This window comes from Trematomus bernacchii, unplaced genomic scaffold (genome assembly GCF_902827165.1).
Source record: "Trematomus bernacchii unplaced genomic scaffold, fTreBer1.1, whole genome shotgun sequence".
Classification (NCBI taxonomy): Eukaryota; Metazoa; Chordata; class Actinopteri; order Perciformes; family Nototheniidae; genus Trematomus; species Trematomus bernacchii.
Genome location: NW_022987720.1, coordinates 17410772 through 17429504, shown reverse-complemented (window position 1 = coordinate 17429504; position 18733 = coordinate 17410772). Strand labels below are relative to the sequence as shown.

At 41.3% G+C, this 18733-nt stretch overlaps 3 protein-coding genes and 1 long non-coding RNA gene across 10 annotated transcripts in view; 2 read left to right on the top strand and 2 right to left on the bottom strand.

The window, feature by feature from the left end:
• The window catches only part of dnm2a (dynamin 2a), a 29324-nt gene extending 19152 nt beyond the window's left edge, over positions 1-10172 (top strand). For 4 of the 6 annotated variants that reach the window (XM_034143931.1, XM_034143930.1, XM_034143927.1 and 1 more), the window contains 7 exons: positions 999-1109; positions 2732-2841; positions 2963-3074; positions 3252-3416; positions 4325-4548; positions 5348-5611; positions 5936-8358. In XM_034143931.1, the coding sequence (XP_033999822.1) occupies positions 999-1109; positions 2732-2841; positions 2963-3074; positions 3252-3416; positions 4325-4548; positions 5348-5611; positions 5936-6008 (1059 nt within the window). In that variant the 3' untranslated portion in view covers positions 6009-8358. Of the gene's footprint in view, positions 1-998; positions 1110-2731; positions 2842-2962; positions 3075-3251; positions 3417-4324; positions 4553-5347; positions 5612-5935; positions 8359-9198 lie in introns of those variants that run through there. The other 2 variants (XM_034143928.1, XM_034143929.1) reach the window with 2 other exon arrangements.
• LOC117493434 lies at positions 829-2725 on the bottom strand. Its single transcript, XR_004556964.1, has 3 exons — positions 1836-2725; positions 1210-1394; positions 829-1090 (listed from the first exon to the last, which is right to left on the bottom strand). It is a non-coding gene; the product is annotated as an uncharacterized LOC117493434 (long non-coding RNA).
• A 177-nt stretch (positions 10173-10349) lies between the features above and the next one.
• tmed1a (transmembrane p24 trafficking protein 1a) lies at positions 10350-13873 on the bottom strand. 2 transcript variants are annotated; one of them, XM_034143976.1, is made up of 5 exons: positions 13731-13873; positions 12928-12985; positions 12011-12108; positions 11150-11336; positions 10350-10633 (listed from the first exon to the last, which is right to left on the bottom strand). In XM_034143976.1, the coding sequence occupies exons 2-5, from the start codon at positions 12943-12945 to the stop codon at positions 10415-10417; spliced, it is 522 nt and encodes a 173-aa protein (XP_033999867.1). In that variant the 5' UTR covers positions 12946-12985; positions 13731-13873; the 3' UTR covers positions 10350-10414. The 2 variants fall into 2 exon arrangements, with proteins under 2 accessions (XP_033999867.1, XP_033999866.1); XM_034143975.1 differs by lacking the exon at positions 13731-13873 and having other exon boundaries at positions 12928-13291.
• A 71-nt stretch (positions 13874-13944) lies between these two features.
• tnfsf14 (TNF superfamily member 14) lies at positions 13945-16694 on the top strand. Its single transcript, XM_034143974.1, has 4 exons — positions 13945-14238; positions 15520-15553; positions 15642-15716; positions 15901-16694. Exons 1-4 carry the CDS (start codon positions 14041-14043, stop codon positions 16284-16286), a joined length of 693 nt encoding a protein of 230 aa, XP_033999865.1. The 5' UTR covers positions 13945-14040; the 3' UTR covers positions 16287-16694.
• The last annotated feature ends 2039 nt before the right edge of the window (positions 16695-18733 follow it).

The window sequence follows — 18733 nt, the reverse complement described above, 5'->3', positions numbered from 1 at the left end:
TTAACCCCATCACTCACCCTAGTCCTCTGCTGGATGGAGAGGGAGTGCAGAAGAATAAAATACTTTTCTCTTAGCAGTACAACACACTTTTCACAGATAGACATATTGTACTTTAAGTACATGGCGGTGTATGTGGGGAGAAAATGGAGGCACAGAGCTAAAAGGGCTCCTCTACATGGCCTCTGAACTCGGCCTCTTAGTCTGGTGTATTTCCTGCCTCCATCTCCCATTTTATCGTTTCACTTGATGTCTCTTTATTAAGTCTGGGAGATTATCTAACTAGCCATCTCTATATCTATTACTTTACCCCATTCTTCTGCACTCATTTCTCCTCATTTTTACGTAAACAGTTGTCCTGTTAACCCCACTAACGGTGCTTTTTAGAAAACAACTAATACATAGTCTAGCTTTAAAAGTAATTAATGCTTTTTTTAAAAACAACTAATACATAGTCTAGCTCTAACTGACCCGCTGACACCAACATACCACCGTCGACCTTTGCTCTTTGACTCTGAGTTGAGGCTCTGGACACCATCTGGTCCTGTTTGTTTGTTGGTTTAAAGATTTATTTTCTGTCAAAAAAGAACCACTTTTAGGATCTTCAATCAAACCTTTTTGTATACATTTAGCAATGTAACACACAGTATGTATTACTCTGCATGCATTACTGTCCCTTTGATCACTCCATGCCGTTTACTCAATCATTTTTCCATTTAATCCTCACTATGATATGCATGTTTAATTAATACTAGACTCATAGACACATTACATGTTGAATATTAAGACAATAAGATAAAAATAATACCACATATACAGTGAGCCAGCAGGTAAGAAGGTAAGGTTTTATTAGTGTCAGTCACAGCCCAGTACACCTATGGGGCCCTTATGTCACCAATGAATAAACTTGATTGATAAAGCTGTTTTCCTTCGCCCTCCTGTTGTCCCTCTCCCCCCCAATCACCCTTTTCTCTCCCCTATATCGTCTCCTCCCTGTGTAGGTGATCAGGAAAGGCTGGCTAACCATCAACATCAGCATCATGAAGGGCGGCTCCAAGGAGTACTGGTTTATCCTGACTGCAGAGTCCCTGTCCTGGTACAAAGACGAGGAGGTGAGAGGAATGTCTGTGTTCCACTGGAGATAAAGATAGCTCAGACAAGGTGACATGATACATAATGCATACAGATGAAGATGTAGCAGAATTAGAATACATTTTCCAAGGTGGAGATTTGGCGGCTGGAGGTGTGTGCGTCCCAGCCCAGCCTAACCAATGTGCAGACTACTGTTCAGCTGTAGCCTGATGAACAGGTAGTCTGAACACTGGGCAGGCGGGGGGGTTAGGATGACTCTGATGGGAGGAAAGACCCCGAGGTCATTGCGGCTGCAGGTCGCTACCCTAGGACAGTAGGACAGAGGGCACAGAGAGCAAACATTAGCCCAGTGAAACAATCGCACATTTTGAAAAAGCCACGTACATAGAAAGTGACTGATAGTATCTGAAGCCATACTGCTGAATCGTGGTTATACTTATTATGTTAACAAACGTTTAATATCTCAAAAATAACTTTATATAACAAATCTAGCTTGCACAATGTTTTCAACCAATTGAAGCAACAAAAATCAAGAGAAGGTTGGCTGCATTCCGTCTTCGCTAAATAACTACAGTATGTGCACACTCGGCTCTACCATTTTTTCTAATTATGTATAGTATAGACATTTTGAAATAGTGTATGAAAGATCGATTAAGTTAACATGATTGAATCAAATGGTCAGTTTAACTTAAGACTACATTTAACATTTGAAAACAGTGGTTTAAAGTGCAAAAATCTTTACTCACCGCTCTACCTTCTTCCCAAGGCCTCGGTCGTGTCCATTCTTAAAGCAGAATAAAAAGACCACTAAAAGAAACCACTATTAACCAGGGGTTAAGATGACCTCGAGTCCAGTGGCCTCGGTGTGTCCCAACACTAACCGACACGGAGCATTTTGCGTCGCTCGCCTTTTTGCGAAAGCGAAGAGAAAGAAAGAGAATGAGAGAGGGAGGATGGTGGAGGCAAACTGACGTGGCAGGCGGGCTGAAATGTTCCAGCCGGGATCTGACTTTGGAATTTGCAGGAAATCGTACTGGGTTACGGGGGCCAGGGGGGGGGGGGTGATTGTGTGTGTACAAGTGTGCGTGTGTGAAGGCGCTTGTCCACATCAGTCCGCCTAAATCTTTTAATATTAAGGCGGTTGGACATAAATGTGTGTATGCATGTCTTTGCACTCACTGAAATCCCATATATGTTTGTTCAATATGTTTGTTTGTCTCTGCACGTGCAGTTAAATATTGGACCGTGTGTGTGTGTGTTGGGGGTGGGGGATTGTGTGGAGCTGTGAGTGATGTAACTGTTGGGCCTGCGCCGCGCTCTGTGCAGATGTAAATGCTTCCAGATGTCTCTGCTCAACAGTGAAAGCTGGCACCCCATCCCCCCCCCAGAATACCCTCATGCTCCTCCTCTTCTTCCTCTCCCCCATCATGCATTTCTCCATCTCGCCAGCCTGGTGGTGGTCCACACCACACAGTGAAAAATGCATTCCATCATGTCTACTCATTGGTGGAGAACTGCTTCATCCCAATTGCCACAATATTATACGATGTATCACTTATAGGAGATGTCACTTCTTTGTGTTGTACATTCCAGGTTTCAGTTTTGCTCTAAATGGACATTTATTTTGTCCGCCTCATGCTAGGAGAAAGAAAAGAAGTACATGCTGCCCCTTGATAACCTGAAGCTCCGAGATGTGGAGAAAGGCTTTATGTCCACGAAGCACGTCTTTGCAATCTTCAACACCGAACAGAGGTCAGACTTAGGTTGCAAATTAAAACCTGTGAATGCGTATGTGCCTTAACTTTTGTGTGCATGAAGCTTGTCCTTGTGTATTATTATATTAGCCTTTCAAACCCTCATGTTGTCTGTACAGAAACGTCTACAAGGATCTTCGCCAAGTTGAACTGGCATGTGATTCTCAAGAGGATGTGGACAGCTGGAAAGCCTCTTTCCTCAGGGCTGGAGTTTATCCGGAGAAGGACCAGGTGTGTGTGGGGGGGGTTGGACAGGGGGCTTTCTGTTTTTATAAATTAATTGACATGGTTTTTAAACCTAGAGTGAGGAACATGTGTCTCCTTCCTGTGGCAGTGAGAATGATTACACACACACTGCAGCAGCTATGAAGATGTATTTTTGATATATTTTGACGTGTGTGTTGTCAGACGGACAATGATGACGCTGCCCCTGCAGACACATTCTCTATGGACCCTCAGTTGGAGCGACAGGTGGAAACCATCCGTAACCTGGTGGATTCGTACATCGGCATCATCAATAAATCCACCAGAGACCTTGTGCCCAAAACCATCATGCATCTCATGATCAACAGCGTGAGTCCAACAGTCCTCGGCAGAACACAGGAGTGCCTGCACATCTGGAAACAGAATGAGAAAGATCAACTGAGTTTATTACCATTACGATGTGCACTATTTATCACTTGAATGTACTGAAAAATATTCATTTATAACCACACCTTTTGTACAGCACAGCAAATGTGTTGTGTGTGTGTGTGAGTGTATCCTCCCATACTTAAGGCTTTTTGCTATGAAAAATGCAGCAGTTGAATATCCTCCCAAACAACAGGATGCCCATCTTGCAACATTTTCTCACAAACTATATAAACCTCGAGGTTCCCATTAGCTATGTATCCTAACCAATACGCTGCTAGTCCAGCAGATGTAGCATCCCACATCCCTATTTTCTTCATAAAAGATATCAAGGCACCTGATAAACCACTGATCTGAGACCAAACAAAGAACTATTTTATGAAATATACATTTCATTGCACCATAGAGCTCTGCAGAGTATCGTGTCGTTGCCTTGTTCATTTTAATAGCAACAGTGTTCATGCATTTCATGGGCACACAGGGTCATAAACTTGAAGACACTAATTAACGGGATTTATGGCGTATGCTCACACTGACTTGTCCACTGTCCATTAATTAGGTTTTATTATTGTGGTGAGCTCACTTGATGGCTTCCAGCAAACCACCAGCTACACACACACACACCCACACACACACACCCACACACACACACCCACATACCCAACACATCCACCATTGCAGCTCCTTTCCCATGGTTTTCTAATATTTTGTTTTGAGGATCAAATCTCTCCAATCCATGCATTAATCCCCTCTGTTCTTAGCCGTTGTCGTAAATAAAATGCTCAGTTTTTACGACATGAGTTACACCCACCCCCCCCCTCTGTGTTCTAACACTATTAATCTCCATTCAGGCGAAGGACTTCATCCACTCGGAGCTGCTGGCCTACCTCTACTCGTCTGGGGACCAGAACAGCCTGATGGAGGAGTCAGCTGACCAGGCCCAGCGCAGAGACGAATTGCTGCGCATGTATCACGCACTCAAGGAGGCCCTGGTCATTATCGGAGACATCAGCACCAGCACCATCACCACCCCAGTACCCCCACCCGCAAATAACAACTGGATCCAAGACGCCAGGTGAGATAAGGGTTAACTAGCATTTAGCTCTAGATCAGGGGTGTCCAAAACACACCCGCGGGCCATTTTGAAACGGCCCTCAGCTAATTCAAATAGTATAATGAAATATGGCCCAAAAATTAAACTTGTGCTTGTCATATATTGTACTAATATATGTACAAATATATATCACAGTATGCAAGTGTGCCCACTTTTCAAATAACTTCAATCAATTAAAGTTGGAAACGTTTTTAAACTAATCTTAGTTCATATTAGGCTTAGGCTTTTTGCCCAATCACTTATTTGCATAACAAATCTTTGTATAAGCAATCTGAAGCTGCTGTTTTAAGGCATGAGCTGCAAACTAAATCAATGAAACCCTATAGAGAGCTGTGATTTAGGCTGTTGTGTTTCTTACAGCATATTCAAGTATCAAGCTTAATTGACCTACATTTGATTGATTTTGCAAACTTATAACTTAGCATATGAGGCAAAATACCTCACCAGACCTTCGTATATTTTTCTGTATGTGGCCCTCGGTGAAAAAAGTTTGGACACCCCTGCTCTAGATCCTTAAACCGTATTTAATTTTGTCTTAATGTACATTATTTAATTTCATATTCTGTTCTTGTACATATCATATTCTATTTACATGTATATAGACTTCTTGCACTATTTTTTATTTGTATTTTTGTACTTTATTATATATGTTTCATTGCCATTTCTACACTGTAGCTTATATGCATACAATAAAACCTTTGAATCTTGAATCTTTAAGGTGATTATCATTATGCGAGATTTAATCATATCTCTCCCTCAGCCCCACCCCTCAGCGCAGACCCCCCCCAGCAGCCGCCCCGGCCCCCAGCCGCCCGCACGCTGCACGTGGCCCCACCCCCGGACAACCAATGAACCCTTCCCCTGCCTTCGGAGTGCCGCTCAACCCCTCTCCCGCCTTCGGAGCTCCACCCATCCCCTCGCGCCCGGGCCCACCCATCAACGCTTTCAACAACCACCAGGACCCCTTCAGCGCACCCCCACAGATCCCCTCCCGGCCCGCCCGCGTCCCACCTGGTGTACCTAGGTAAGATTTGCTGTTATGATGCAATTGTCAAAACTTTGTTTGTGTATAACGCCATTTTTTTTTGGACTGCATTTGTAACATTATGTCACTAACGGCATCATCCTCTGTCTTCCAAGAGTCACAGGCATGGTTTGTCATTTCTCAAGCTCAACAAGTTGTCCCATCTCAACATTTATTATTATTATATATCTTTGAATTATTCCTCCTCTCACTCTGTTTCTCCCTCATTCTCCCTCTGTTTTCTCTGTCGGGTTGTTTTGGTTTCTCCACTGTCTCTTTGTGAGCGCGTCTCACTCCTTGTTGTATCTTCTCTCCCCGTTGCAGCCGAAGACCTCCCGGGGCTCCTTCTCACCGGCCCACCATTATCCGCCCTGCTGAGCCCTCCCTGCTAGACTAGAGCTGTGGCCAAGTGTGTGTTTGTGTGTGGGTGTGTGAATCTGCACACTGAAGGCCAGGGGCGGGGGCTCGAGGGGGAGGGGCTGACTCATAGCGGTGCATAATGTGTGTCGTCAAGCCGTACAAATATGTCTCTTCAAGCAATGTAAAAAAGCTGCTAATACCATCTTTATCAGTGCACATGAAAGACAGAAATCCCTTTACCACTTGAATATTACTTTTGACTGCTGTGGAAATGGTGTTAAATGAAACCCAGCTGACCTGTGGGATGCATTTAGCTTCAGTGGTTAGGAGATGATGTATCAAATTCAACTTCAGAGCTTATTTTTACTACAATAACTGGTTTATTTCTTCTGACGAGGTTCCCAGCAGAAGCTCATTAAGTAATTTATTAACTGTTAAACGCTGGCTTTCTTCTCCCCTCCCTCAGCATTTTAGATTGGAAACGCCCATCTCTAGATCTCTGTGTATTATTCACATTAACCTGTTGTTAATGTTGGACTGGGTTTTCATTTCCTAACTGATTCCTACTGAAACCAATAGCTGTTGTTATTTTGGTGGTGCAGATTGCATTTCCCCTTCGGCCCTTTTGTTATTATATTTGAGTGTTGTTTTTATGACCATCAGAAAAGTAGCTTTAAAAAATGAAATCACAGAAAAGCAAAGCATGAAATGGGGCCGGGTTGTGTGAGAGTAGCTTCAGCCCCCCCCCCCCTCTCTGTGATTTACTTTTACTTCCACAATGAAAAGATGTCAGATTGACCGTTATAATCCAAGCACTTCTAGCCATGTAGCCTTACGGCAAACCTCTCATTACAGGATGTTGTAGTCCGTTACCAGAACACTATGCACGGAAACGCAGGAGAGGGACGTACAGGCTGAAGGCCGTCTGCACTTTGCGAGATGCTTTTTTCTCCAGTAATTCTACCTTTTTAAAGCCTTGAATTATAATCCCTTTAAATCTCAGTTGAACCCCAATGAGACCTTCAGCCTTCAGGGTAGACTTTGTTCATTCCTGGATTAACTGATTTATATAGAGCAGAGCACACAGAACAGCTTCCTCTCAGAGAGGATCAAACTCAGAGAAGCGGTGGGGTGAGTAGTACCAGGACGTGATTTACAGAATAAAGATGGTATTAAACATTTAGGGGCTGGCACATCTCTTTCCGGGCTTAGCTGTCAAGGACATTTATTATTGCGATCAGTTCTGCTTCCATGCATTAAAGTATTGTATATAGCTGGCCTATACTGGGGAGTTAGCACTTGTATTTCATTTAATCGCAGGGCTGATAACAAAAACATGCTTGTAATTCTTATCAAATCCCAAACTGTTAAAATGCAACTGTCGTGGTTTAAAGGAAGCACTAATACATTAGGCCTGGCTGTTGGTAAAAAGAGATCTGTCATCTCCTGATGCGTTATTTATAACCTGGGCATTGTCTTTTAATTTGATGTTTTTGGTTGCAATTGTATCAGCTCTGCACAACTCAGCTCCCCAGCTTCTCCTGGTCTTTTATTCAGGGTTCTGCTACAGGGATTAGCTGTGTAAATGCATTGTATGTGGTGTGGTGGGGTGGTGGGGGGGGGGGGGCACCTGGGGTTGGACACACAGCTGCGATTATTTGCGAATGAATTATCTATTGATTGCATTTTGAGTTTTTGATCATTTTAAAAACAAATGTAGGTGGTCAAGCTGGGAGTGACGTTGGGCTACTAGGATGTTTTCTGTTTTAGGTCTGATCAGTAGTAGTGGTGGTGGGAGTTTTGGAGAAAGAGGGCACACTCTGTCGACAGAAGCTGTAGCTATCCAACCTAACATGACATCAAAACTGTAAATTGAATCCTAAATATAGACCCTGAGACAGAGTGTGCTTTTTCTTCCTCCTGTATTTCATGACAGGTCTGGCTTTCAGTGACAGTGCCCAAAGGATGAAAACAAGCTTGTAAAACAGACCAAAATCTATAAATTGAAAACTCTTCACATGACATCTTCCAAAAAAAAACACTTAGTTCATGTGATAAAACTTCCTATTGGCCAAAGTCTGTTGAAGCCCCCTTTGTGCCTGTCACATCAGCCTGCCCTTGGGAAGCTCAGACTGTAATGCCCTGTAATACATCAGGGTGTAGTAATACTGCCTTCCTTCCCAATGGATGTGCCCTGCCTCCCTTTTCCTCCCCCCTCCCCCTGTCTGTATCTGGTGGAAGGGGATGGAAACCAACCTGTACAAATCTCCTGTTTCTTTTTGTTTTGCAAACCTTTGTCAAGTGCCTCTGTAGCAATTAATTGATTTGAATAAACATGAACTGATTTTAGGATGCAGAGTCAATAAAGAGGTGTTGTGTACAATAAAGGGACTGGCTCTGGTGGTTGGTGTCTCCTTTTGTCTCGTGTGATCCACTTCTCTCTCTCTCTCTCTCTCTCTCTCTCTCTCTCTCTCTCTCTCTCTCTCTCTCTCTCTCTCTCTCTCTCTCTCTCTCTCTCTCTCTCTCTCTCTCTCTCTCTCTCTCTCGGCACTCCTGGTTTTCCTTTCATAACTTGCCCCTCTCTCTCTCTCTACATCCAGACCATTAAAGACTGACATAAGACCGCAAGTATTACTATGGCAACCTTTTTACGAACAAAAGAATCCAACCATGCCATTTTTACAGCTATTATTGGTTACCCTGCGTATACAAGGAATTCACTTCCTTCTCTAAGTATTTTTGTTTTTACAGCATTCAGTCAACTTAAATTGAATGTGTCTTTTTTGACAGGAAAATTCCCTTTAATGTGAAAAACAGTTCTAATTTAATTTATAGTAAAAACAATAAAACCCAAACAACTTCCAAGTGGGTGGTAATATATTACATTTACCTCAAATTATTCGGAATAAAAATGCTGTTAGAATGTTTTCAGACATCTTTTAATACAGTTCCCTCTTTAATCTTCTCCAATGTGACACTGTACAAAAGGTCAGCAGTCATTTTGATAATGCCCTTTCCTTTGCCCCAGCATTAATTTAGAAATCCAGGTTAATGTGTCTGGTCATATCTTCCGATAACTCTGGAGGATGATCTCTCTAATCCCTCTGGCTAACAGTGCCTCCTCACAAATGCCGTTGATGTTCCAGAGACTGGACCCTGCAGTATTACCTGTCACCGTGCATGTCACCAGGTTATGAGATTAATGTTGGCTGATTGTTCCTGAACAGGCGCCCGGCTCCCCGTCGAAACCAGTTGTGACATTGCCTGGCCAGAAGTGGAAATGAAATGACCGCCATGACAACAGCAGGACAACAGAAGAACTACATATCTCATTTTCAACTAACATAAAAAGAAAAGCTCAGACAAAAGCTGTTACGGGTCTAAATAAATAATCTCAGGAGACACATTTATAATTAGTCTTCAAGAAATGTCTAAAATAGTTCTGAGCACTAAACTGATGGTCAGAACCAGGTGATAAGAGTAAAATATAATATAACACAAATCTTTATCAGATATTTTTGGTTACCTATCTCCCAGAAGACTGCCAATTATTTATTTGAACATAAATTGTAACTTGAGGCCTACAGCATAAACGAAACACTATAAATTACCATATTTAGTTCCAAGTCATAAAGAAATGTTTCTTTTCTTGTATCATGTTTGTTTTGTTACCACAAAGTAAAATGCATTTCAAGTGGTTAAGCGAGACCACTGAATGTTTTATGACAGGAAATGTTAAAAATGAAGCTTAGCAGTCCCAAGAAGTTTCAACACAGTGTGTAATATAGTGATTGAAATGCACAATAAATATTGCATTATGTTTGTTTTTTTCAGTCAGTGTAATTGCAACCAAATGACTGCAATGCATCCAAATGATGGCAAGGAAAGAAATGTTTTCCTCACAGTTATCTCGCAATCGACATGACGTAAATATTTTACCTCCAGATGGAGGAACTGATCAGGGAGATTGACTGCTTCTTTTAAATGTGTGCATTGCTTTTTATCACAGTAAAGATTTTATATATAGGCCTGAGAAAGAAAATGTAGGCTACACATAGTAGTTGAGGTTTCTAATGTTATTTTGTTTGGCCATTGTTACAATAAAACATAGACTAGAGTATTACATGTCCATGTGAATTGTAGTCTGAAATTCAATAAAACTACCATATAGTGAGAACAGAGTGTTTTCTAGCTCACCAATGACAAGTATCTGTGTGTTTGTGTATTCATGTTTCTTTTATGTAGGTATACGTATGCCTTTGTGTTTCTGTTTGTATATTACAGTACTATAAGTGTGTTTCCTTGTGACTGGAATTCAGAGTTTCACAAAACATCAATGATGAAGCAGTTTCCCAAACGAGTGTACCCTCCCTTTAAATTCAGCTCATGTCAGATAAGGTCTTGGGGTCAAACTTTGCACTGCGAGCCTCAGCTTTGTTGCGGCTATGTGCACACCCGCTTGGTGTCATCAAACAGGCGTTTCAGGGTGTAGATCTGAGTGACAGCGACAAAGAGCATGACCAGCAGGCTGAGGCAGGACCAGAAGGACACCCTCCACAGGGTGTCCTCCAGCAGGTAGCGGTCCCTCGCCTCTAGGGCCCGCAGCATAGCCAGGATCTGACGGCTCCTCTCCAGGTGCTGGTACACAGAGTCCATCTGAGCCTGGGACAGGAAGAACAGATGATAAGGGGGAGGAAGTCAGTGCCTCTGTGTGGACTTAAAACAGAATAACATCTGATAATTCAAGTGCTGTCTGAGGAGGTATAACACCACTGAGAGGCAATTCAGAAACAAATACTGTGATCCATCTGAGATAAAAACATATCTTCGGTGTTTATAATCAAGAATAGATTAACAGAGGTTTTGCTAGGATCATCTTTCTTCAGATGTTTTTATCTAGACGGGGGAAAGGTGTTGCATCATCATCATTTTGGTCACAAGAGGCTGAAATGCACCACCCCCATGTTCTTAACTGGACTCAAATACATTGTTATATATGTATTTTTTTTTATTACAGTTGAGTATTTCTACAACACCTGTAACTTCCTTTTCACCTGCTTCACACATTTCAAAAATAAGGAATTGAAAAGAAAATGTAAGTTTATATCAGATATTTTTCCTGAATTGCCTCTCAGAGCTTCTGAAGCACATGCATAGCTCTTTGATTTTCTTTCTCACCCTGATGTCCTCCATTTTGTACTCCCCCATGCTCTCTGTTATGGCCATGTTCTCCCACTCATTTGAGCCTCCAACTGAACTGCTCTCACTGTTAATGTTCACCTCAAAGAACACCATCTTCTCTGAGAATTTACTGAAGCTGTTGTCGAAACACAACCGGTAGTCTCCATCCTCTGTGGAATCCACCCTGAAGGAAACAAAAAGGTGTCAATTTGGAAAGTGACATTTGCTCTCAATAATATCAGAGTTTAAAGGTCCCCTATTATACTGTTTTTCATCAATATATTATAGGTCTCAGATATATACAAAACATATCTTTGGCTCCAAATACCAAACAAATCATGCATTGTAGCATCCCATAAACCCCTCTGTTTCAGCCCTGTTTCAAAAGTGTTGATTCTCTGTCTGTTACTTTAGATGAAAACAAGGAGCCACTCCTCACGCTTTTCTGCCAGATATTTGGTTAAAAAGAACACAATGGTGCTCTAGGAGGAGATTCAGGTGATAAGGTGGGCGGGGGTTACCTTGGTTGGTTATTGGCTAATGGTTAGACAAGCAAAAAAATCGTTATGACATAAAGTGGCCGAAATCTGATCAGCTCATTTTCAGACAGGTTTTTATATAAATGGAGCAGGACAGAAAGTGAGAGAATCTTTTTTCCTGAAACTTTCAGAATCTCTTTACACAGAGGGGACACATGTTTGCATAATAGATGACCTTTAAACTATTTGCTTTAGTACCAAAAATAGTAGAAAATCAAGTCCTCTTTTTTATGAATTTGGCAGAATTAACTCTTGATTGAAAGATTATTACAGGGATTGAGCATCATATCAAAGGCAAGTGGTTGTTTAAGTTACCCACATGTGAATGCCATCAGACCTCCTGAAGTCAGACACCAGCCGGTACCCGGTGGGGGAGATGAGGGCAAAGCCGACCTCCAGCCCTGACCCGGCTATCACCTTTGAAAGAAACAGTGGAGGTTCACACTAGCTGAGGAACTGCAATGTTATATGAAGGCCCTCGTTGTACACTGAGCAACAACAAAGCTCACATTATGCCACACTGATAATGATGGACTGTTTAGGTATTTGTGTAGGCAAATCCTCTTTTTTGTGTAAACGTACCTGGCAATAAACTTGATTCGGATTCTGATGTTAGGCATTTAGTTGTAACTGTAGATTGAACGTTTATAAAGAGCAGCAGAATGGTAAAAAGAGCTCAACATCAACACTGTGTGAACTCTTCAGGTGAAGATAATTCTGACAGGCCTGGCACTTTACACCACTACAGTCCTGCAGCTGAAGAGGGTGCAGCAGTGGTATGATGACTGTGGTGTGAAGCAACATAAAGGTCAGGGCCCTAAAATGACTGAGGTCATAACATGAGGACATTATGAAGCCATGTTTAGTATGTTCAACAGATGCAACCCTCGCTTACACATATTTGTATACGGCATTTTAAATCTTATTATTGTGGCTATATATTTATCATGTAGGCATCATGTAAAAGCATGTCTGTGCTTGTTCAGGAGGCCTGTTTCCAGCGGCATCATTCTGACTTTTCTACCTCTTCACCTCTTCCTTATCTGTCTTCAACAACAGCAGCAGCTATTTCTTATCTCTCTGCATTCAAGATCAAAGTCCAAAGCTTCTTCGCTTGTTGTTCAGGAAGACATTATTCGCAAACTTTAATAAAGCTATTCAAAACTTAACATACAACATTATACCACCAATGTGCCAGACACAATGGCAGGAAGATAGAGAGGATATTGTATTTACCTGGTATCCAACTTCCATGCTGTCGCTCCTTGCCGTTGTTTGGTAAAAACACTCTGTGCTGCCAGCAGATAATAGAAATGTGAACTGCATGTCTTTGTTTGACCCAAAACCCAAAGTTAAATCTACAGTCAGAATCAAACATGTCAGCACACAGAGCCCTGCAGACATCATCCTCTGCTCACACCCCATAGTCTATTAAATCCAGGTTCACCAACTCCACACATGTACAATAAAGCCACTTTACTGTAGCTGTTCTGACTATCATACTCTCATAGTTGGAAAAATGCCTCTCAGTAAAGTTCCTTGGTCGGAGCTGAATGAGTGGAGCCACTATCTGTGTCGCTTTGCAGTCTGGAGTGACTGCATGCAAAACTGAGATGGAGTGACAAGGTGCAGTACACTACACTAAACACCACACACACTATAAGAGTGCATGGTGATGCCTGGAGTATGAAGGCCTGTACTATTAGAGAAGGTCAAAATGTAATACTTCTTGTACTGAATTCCGTTTGACCCCCAACAATCTCTACATTATTTGTGTTTCTTTTAACAAACGTTGTACTTGTGTATTTATGTAGGTTGTACACTTGTCTTGTCCTCTTATATTCTGTAGAGGGAGCCATGAGTATAAAAAGAGGAAAAGCTGACCACACAGTTTTAACATCACTGAAGCCTTGAGAATAATTTTGTATGGGTAAGCAAACAATTCGCAGATAATTGAGTATGTTGCAATTCACATTCTCATACTTAATCTAAAAAGAAAAGAAGATAAGAAAAGAAAAAAAGAAAGAGAAACCACTCACATGGTCTACTCTAAACCTTTCCCCGACTGTCTGAGTCTGATGGTGGTATTTAAAATATTGTTTCTCTTTGTACATGCTTATGCATAAAAACTATTCTGCATCCTCTGCAACAAGGCAATGGTTTTTCTTTGTCTGACTACAAGTGAGCCTCTCCATTTTAACCAACCACAAGTGAGCCCACCCATTTAGCTCTCTTTCACCTCTCTCTGTCTCTCAAGTTTAACACTCTTTGTAGCAACACCCTCTGACAACTTCTAGGGGACATTTCCACACAGAAGCGTCTTTCAGTCACAGAGTGAGCACTGTAGGTATGTCCACGGCTGGATATCCTTCTGTGTATGTGGTGGACACCCATGCCTCTCGGCCTCCAGTGCCACCCAGGCTGAGCCAGAAGGGGCGGCGGGGCGGGGGGGTGCAGAACCTGCTGATCCTGCTGGTGAGCCTGGCCTTGTGCGGCATGGCCATCGAAGCCTGCTTCATCTACCGCCTCTACCAACCTGCTAAAACTGTGAGTACGCCATCTCTGTCTTTAAAATCTCATTCAGCTTCAACACCTTTTTCTACTTTCTCTGACTTGCTCTCCGTCAGCCTTAAACCAAATGCGTTTTGTTGGGTTTTTGTCAATAACACTTTTCATTTATTGATCGTGGAAACTTCTTGATTTTCTTGAAATACTTCCGTATATTTGCACTCTAGTTTTTTTAAGCACACATTGAATTACTTGAATGAATTGAATATGAATAGATACTTTTAAGGCTAAAAACGTTTGAAAAGCATTACAAAATACAAAAATTAACATAAAACGGCATCATGAAATATCATAATCAATCAATCAATCAAAGTCTATTTAAATAGCCAAATATCACAAATAGTATGTTTGTCACTTTACTAATTTTTTAGAGTTTTATTAATTAAGTAGGACGATCACCATCGTTCACAGCTTTTTTTTTTTATAAATGCATGCCACAGAGTCACATGCTACGCATAGGAAACCGCCTGCTTTGGTCTCATAGGCCTGCCATAACCAAAGTGGAAACTTCCACCCTTCCAATAGTCAATTTCTGATTCAATATATTCCCATAGTGTCATGATGGAGTTATGGTGAGATTGTTTGTTTCTATACTGTACAAACATTTTCCTTTAACAATATTTGAGTGTAGGGCTCTCATAAATAGTAAATCGAAGGACTGTCATGATAGAAACGGAACTGACCTTTCCTCCAATCATATGAATGATGATTTGTTTTCTCCAAAAACTGCTGACGGTGAAATAATTTCACTATTATGGGGAAGAGAGTAAAGATGGAGAAGTCCGGCTCAGTTATGAGAAAAACATTGACGTCCATGCTTGACAGGGGCATGTGGTCTTGATGTCCCGTGATGGTGGTTAGTATGTGTTTTAACTGAGTGACTCAGTTTCCTGTCCTCGTCTTAAGACCTGCTTGTGGGCAGCGATCCCCGGGTGCATGGCAAGTCTTTTTTAGCATTAAATCAGTAGTGGTTAGAGATTATAAAGCGTAACAAGGGACAGTGGAAAAGAAGTGGTCTATTTCCTGTAGCATGATTGTGGTCTATTTTACCAGAAATACAGACCTGTCCTACTTTGCTGTGCGGAAAGACAACAACATACAAACACGAAAAGGAACCCTTTAACAAAATTCAAAATTCATGCTTCAGCGAGATAGCCGTTTTTCTCAATATATTATCACAACAGTGATTGCATCTGCTCACAATAGAGAACAAGTATGCACACACAACTGAGAGGTAACACGTTTGTATTTACATTGCAGGAGATCTCAGCATCGTCCTCTAGGCAGATCGCAGGTATGTTTTAGCACTTTTACCTCAACAGAGAGATCTCACTACAGTAACTTAATCCACATGAGTGACATTATGTATTTTCCTCGCACAGGTCAAGACGATACCTCTACGACTGAAATTCCCAGTCTTGTCATTCCTCCCTCCAAACCGGTTGCACATCTGACAGGTGAGACCAGTGTGGATTTTGCAATTTATAAACAAGGCAGAAGAAAGATGCATATTTTCTCAGAGCTTTTGCATTTCAAAACGTATTCATAGTTTCAAACCACCTGTTTAAAATAATCAATACATTTTAAGGACATTATATGAATCAAATAAACAATCAGACGTTGTTGCTGTTTTTTACCCAGATGGATTAGATGCAGTCCATGGAAAGACTATCATGGCATGGAGCGCGGAGGCAGTCCCTCTCCTGCATGAAATGGACTACAGAAACATGAGTCTAATCATTCAGAAAGAGGGGTATTACTATGTCTATTCCAAGGTTTCCTTCTTCGACACTGATTATTTTAGCCACTCTATTCATCGGAATACCGAACTGTATGCTGGGAAAAGTATTCCCCTCCTGTTGTCCAAACAAAACGAGAAGCCCAAGAGAAGATCAAGATACAACAGTTATCTCGGTGGAGTGTTTCACCTCACCAAAAATGACGCCATTTATGTAGAAGTGAGCAATACCGCAAATGTTGTGAAACACAAACCCATTGAGAATGTTTTCGGTGCATACATGATATAAATATCACATTGATATCTCACCATGAATCACATGGATTAATGATTCTCTTTGTAAGGAAATAGAAGGTCGATAACAGAAAGATTTGAGTGCCTTTTTGAGTGTTACAAGGGTCAGGACTGTGCTGGTTTCCTTACTGGGGGTTGAAGCTGTTTTATTTTTATGCGTGAATATGATTCAAAATTATTTTCTTATCAGAGATTTTTTTTATATGCTTATGTTATGCTTATTTTATACTTACTTTAAATGTAATCGTCTGAATGTTACCAAAAGGCTTGGACGTCATAGATAAAAAAAATAAAGAAATAAAACATTCAAACATTTTAAAGTGTTACTGTTGTTCTTATTTTTGCTGAATATAAATGTAGTGTATTTGTCAAGTTAATGCTGAAATTAAAAACATAGAAACGGTCTCCTCAGAAATGATTTCCGTTCTTGCTGTAACATACTGCACACTATTTATTCATCCCTTCAGTGGTTATATGATTGAGATCATTTCTTATTTTCTGCCCTATATATGTTAAATTATGTATTCAACAATAAAGAGATAATGATTTAAAATGTTTTGAGTCTTTACTAAGACCATCATGTAGCGGGTTGAACTTCCTGTGGTGGAGCCTTGCTGTCTTCAGTAGCAACAGTTTCCCCCACTCAGTTCAACCACACGACTCATACTGTGGAGAAAGTATTTTTTTAAATAGCACAAGGTGTCATCCACCTTCAACCAGAATGTGTTCAAGCTGTAATAATGCTTCATCAGTCCAACATTATGACAGATGTGCTTGAGTTTAGCAGCTTGCAATGTACCTCGTCTCTTATTTCAATCCAATAAGTAAAGTAAATGAAACAGAAACAACTGAGATACTAAGATATCCCTTGTGTTCGGAGTAACGCAGGCTGCAAACTACCCTCAAAGTTGAATCATACATTCCCCTTGAAGATTTCAAAGGTTACCCAAATGTTTGTGTATACTGTACTTCACTTTCAGATCGGCACACTTATCTAATGTAAGGCCAATGAGGATCCTTTTCATTTCATCACCATGGTTACAAGCATGCTGACATGCCTTGTGCTAACAAAAGGCTTCATCACTCTCGGAAGTTTTTTTTTTTGTTCTATCTCTTTTTGCATCTCTCATGCAGTTACGCTTTCCCCTCAGCTGTGTCTGTTCAAAGAAGCTGCTCTTGGAACACCCACAGAGTTGTGTATTTGTAAACTGAAGCGGAAGTGGTAGTAGGGCCAGGTGGGGGGGGAATTTGGTACGGTGAGGGGGAACAGATTGCCTGACTCACTTTCCATCCCCAGAACCTGTGTGTGTGTGTGTGTGTGTGTGTGTGTGTGTGTGCGTGTGCGTGTGCGTGTGCGTGTGTGTGTGTGTGTGGTGTGTGTGTGTGTGTGTGTGTGTGTGTGTGTGTGTGTGTGTGTGTGTGTGTGTGTGTAGGTTAGGTGAACCCAAATTAATTTCCCCTCAGGCATGTACAGTACAGTTTGGTTCTATTCGGTAACACACTTACTGTAGACTACTTACAGTGCTATACAAATATTATCTCGAGCCTCGGCTTGGACTTGTTGTACAGTCTCATTTCATGAATGCTTCTCAATGCATGTGTGAGTGATTATATTCCAGCGCTGGCTGACCTGTGAGGTGTGAGAGCCTGTGTAGGACCAAAGGAGGGGGAGCTGCATCAGATGTGGTTGGGAATTAAGCAGTTTAGTTGTCTTTCATTTGGTCTAGACATGACTTTTAGGTAGAAAGTGTGTGGGATGACATCACTCGTTATGTGCCTATGATCTCAAACTTATCATACCGAAGGGTTGTGGGATATCAATCTGTTAAGAAATCATCAAAATGTTTCACAATTTGCTTGGAAAACCACCTCTACTTATCTGTAACATGGACGCCTTGTTTCCACACCGAACAATGTGTGATGCATAGAGCAACTTTTCTTGTGCTAGACAAAACTGAAAGGTGTTCAAGGTACACAGCAGAGCAAAACAGGTAAATACTGTCCCCTTGTGTTGGTCTGTAGATCAGACATAAAATAGTACCCTCCCTTTGGGTTCTTCCATTTTTGTTCTCCCTGTTTATTGTGGTGTTTCTGTTGGGGATTTCTTACAGTCTGTAAAGCCCCCAGACACATGTGTAATTCTTTGATATGGGGCTGTATAAATAAACGATTGAATTTGAAAATAATGCCAATTTTGATCAAGGTTAAAGTAAAGTTGTTGTATTTATGATGTTGTTCTCTATCAAAAAAACTCTAACATTTGATTTGGACATGTTTTTAACTGATTACACAGTGAAAACATGTCTGACACCACACACAAGCTCTCTCAGTGACGTTTTGGTGGAAATGATGGTTTTTACAGAAGCTGCCGCACAGTTAGATGTGGATAGACAACTCTTCTACGTCTGCTTGAGCATCGGGAAGTGGAAAGCAAAGGTGGGA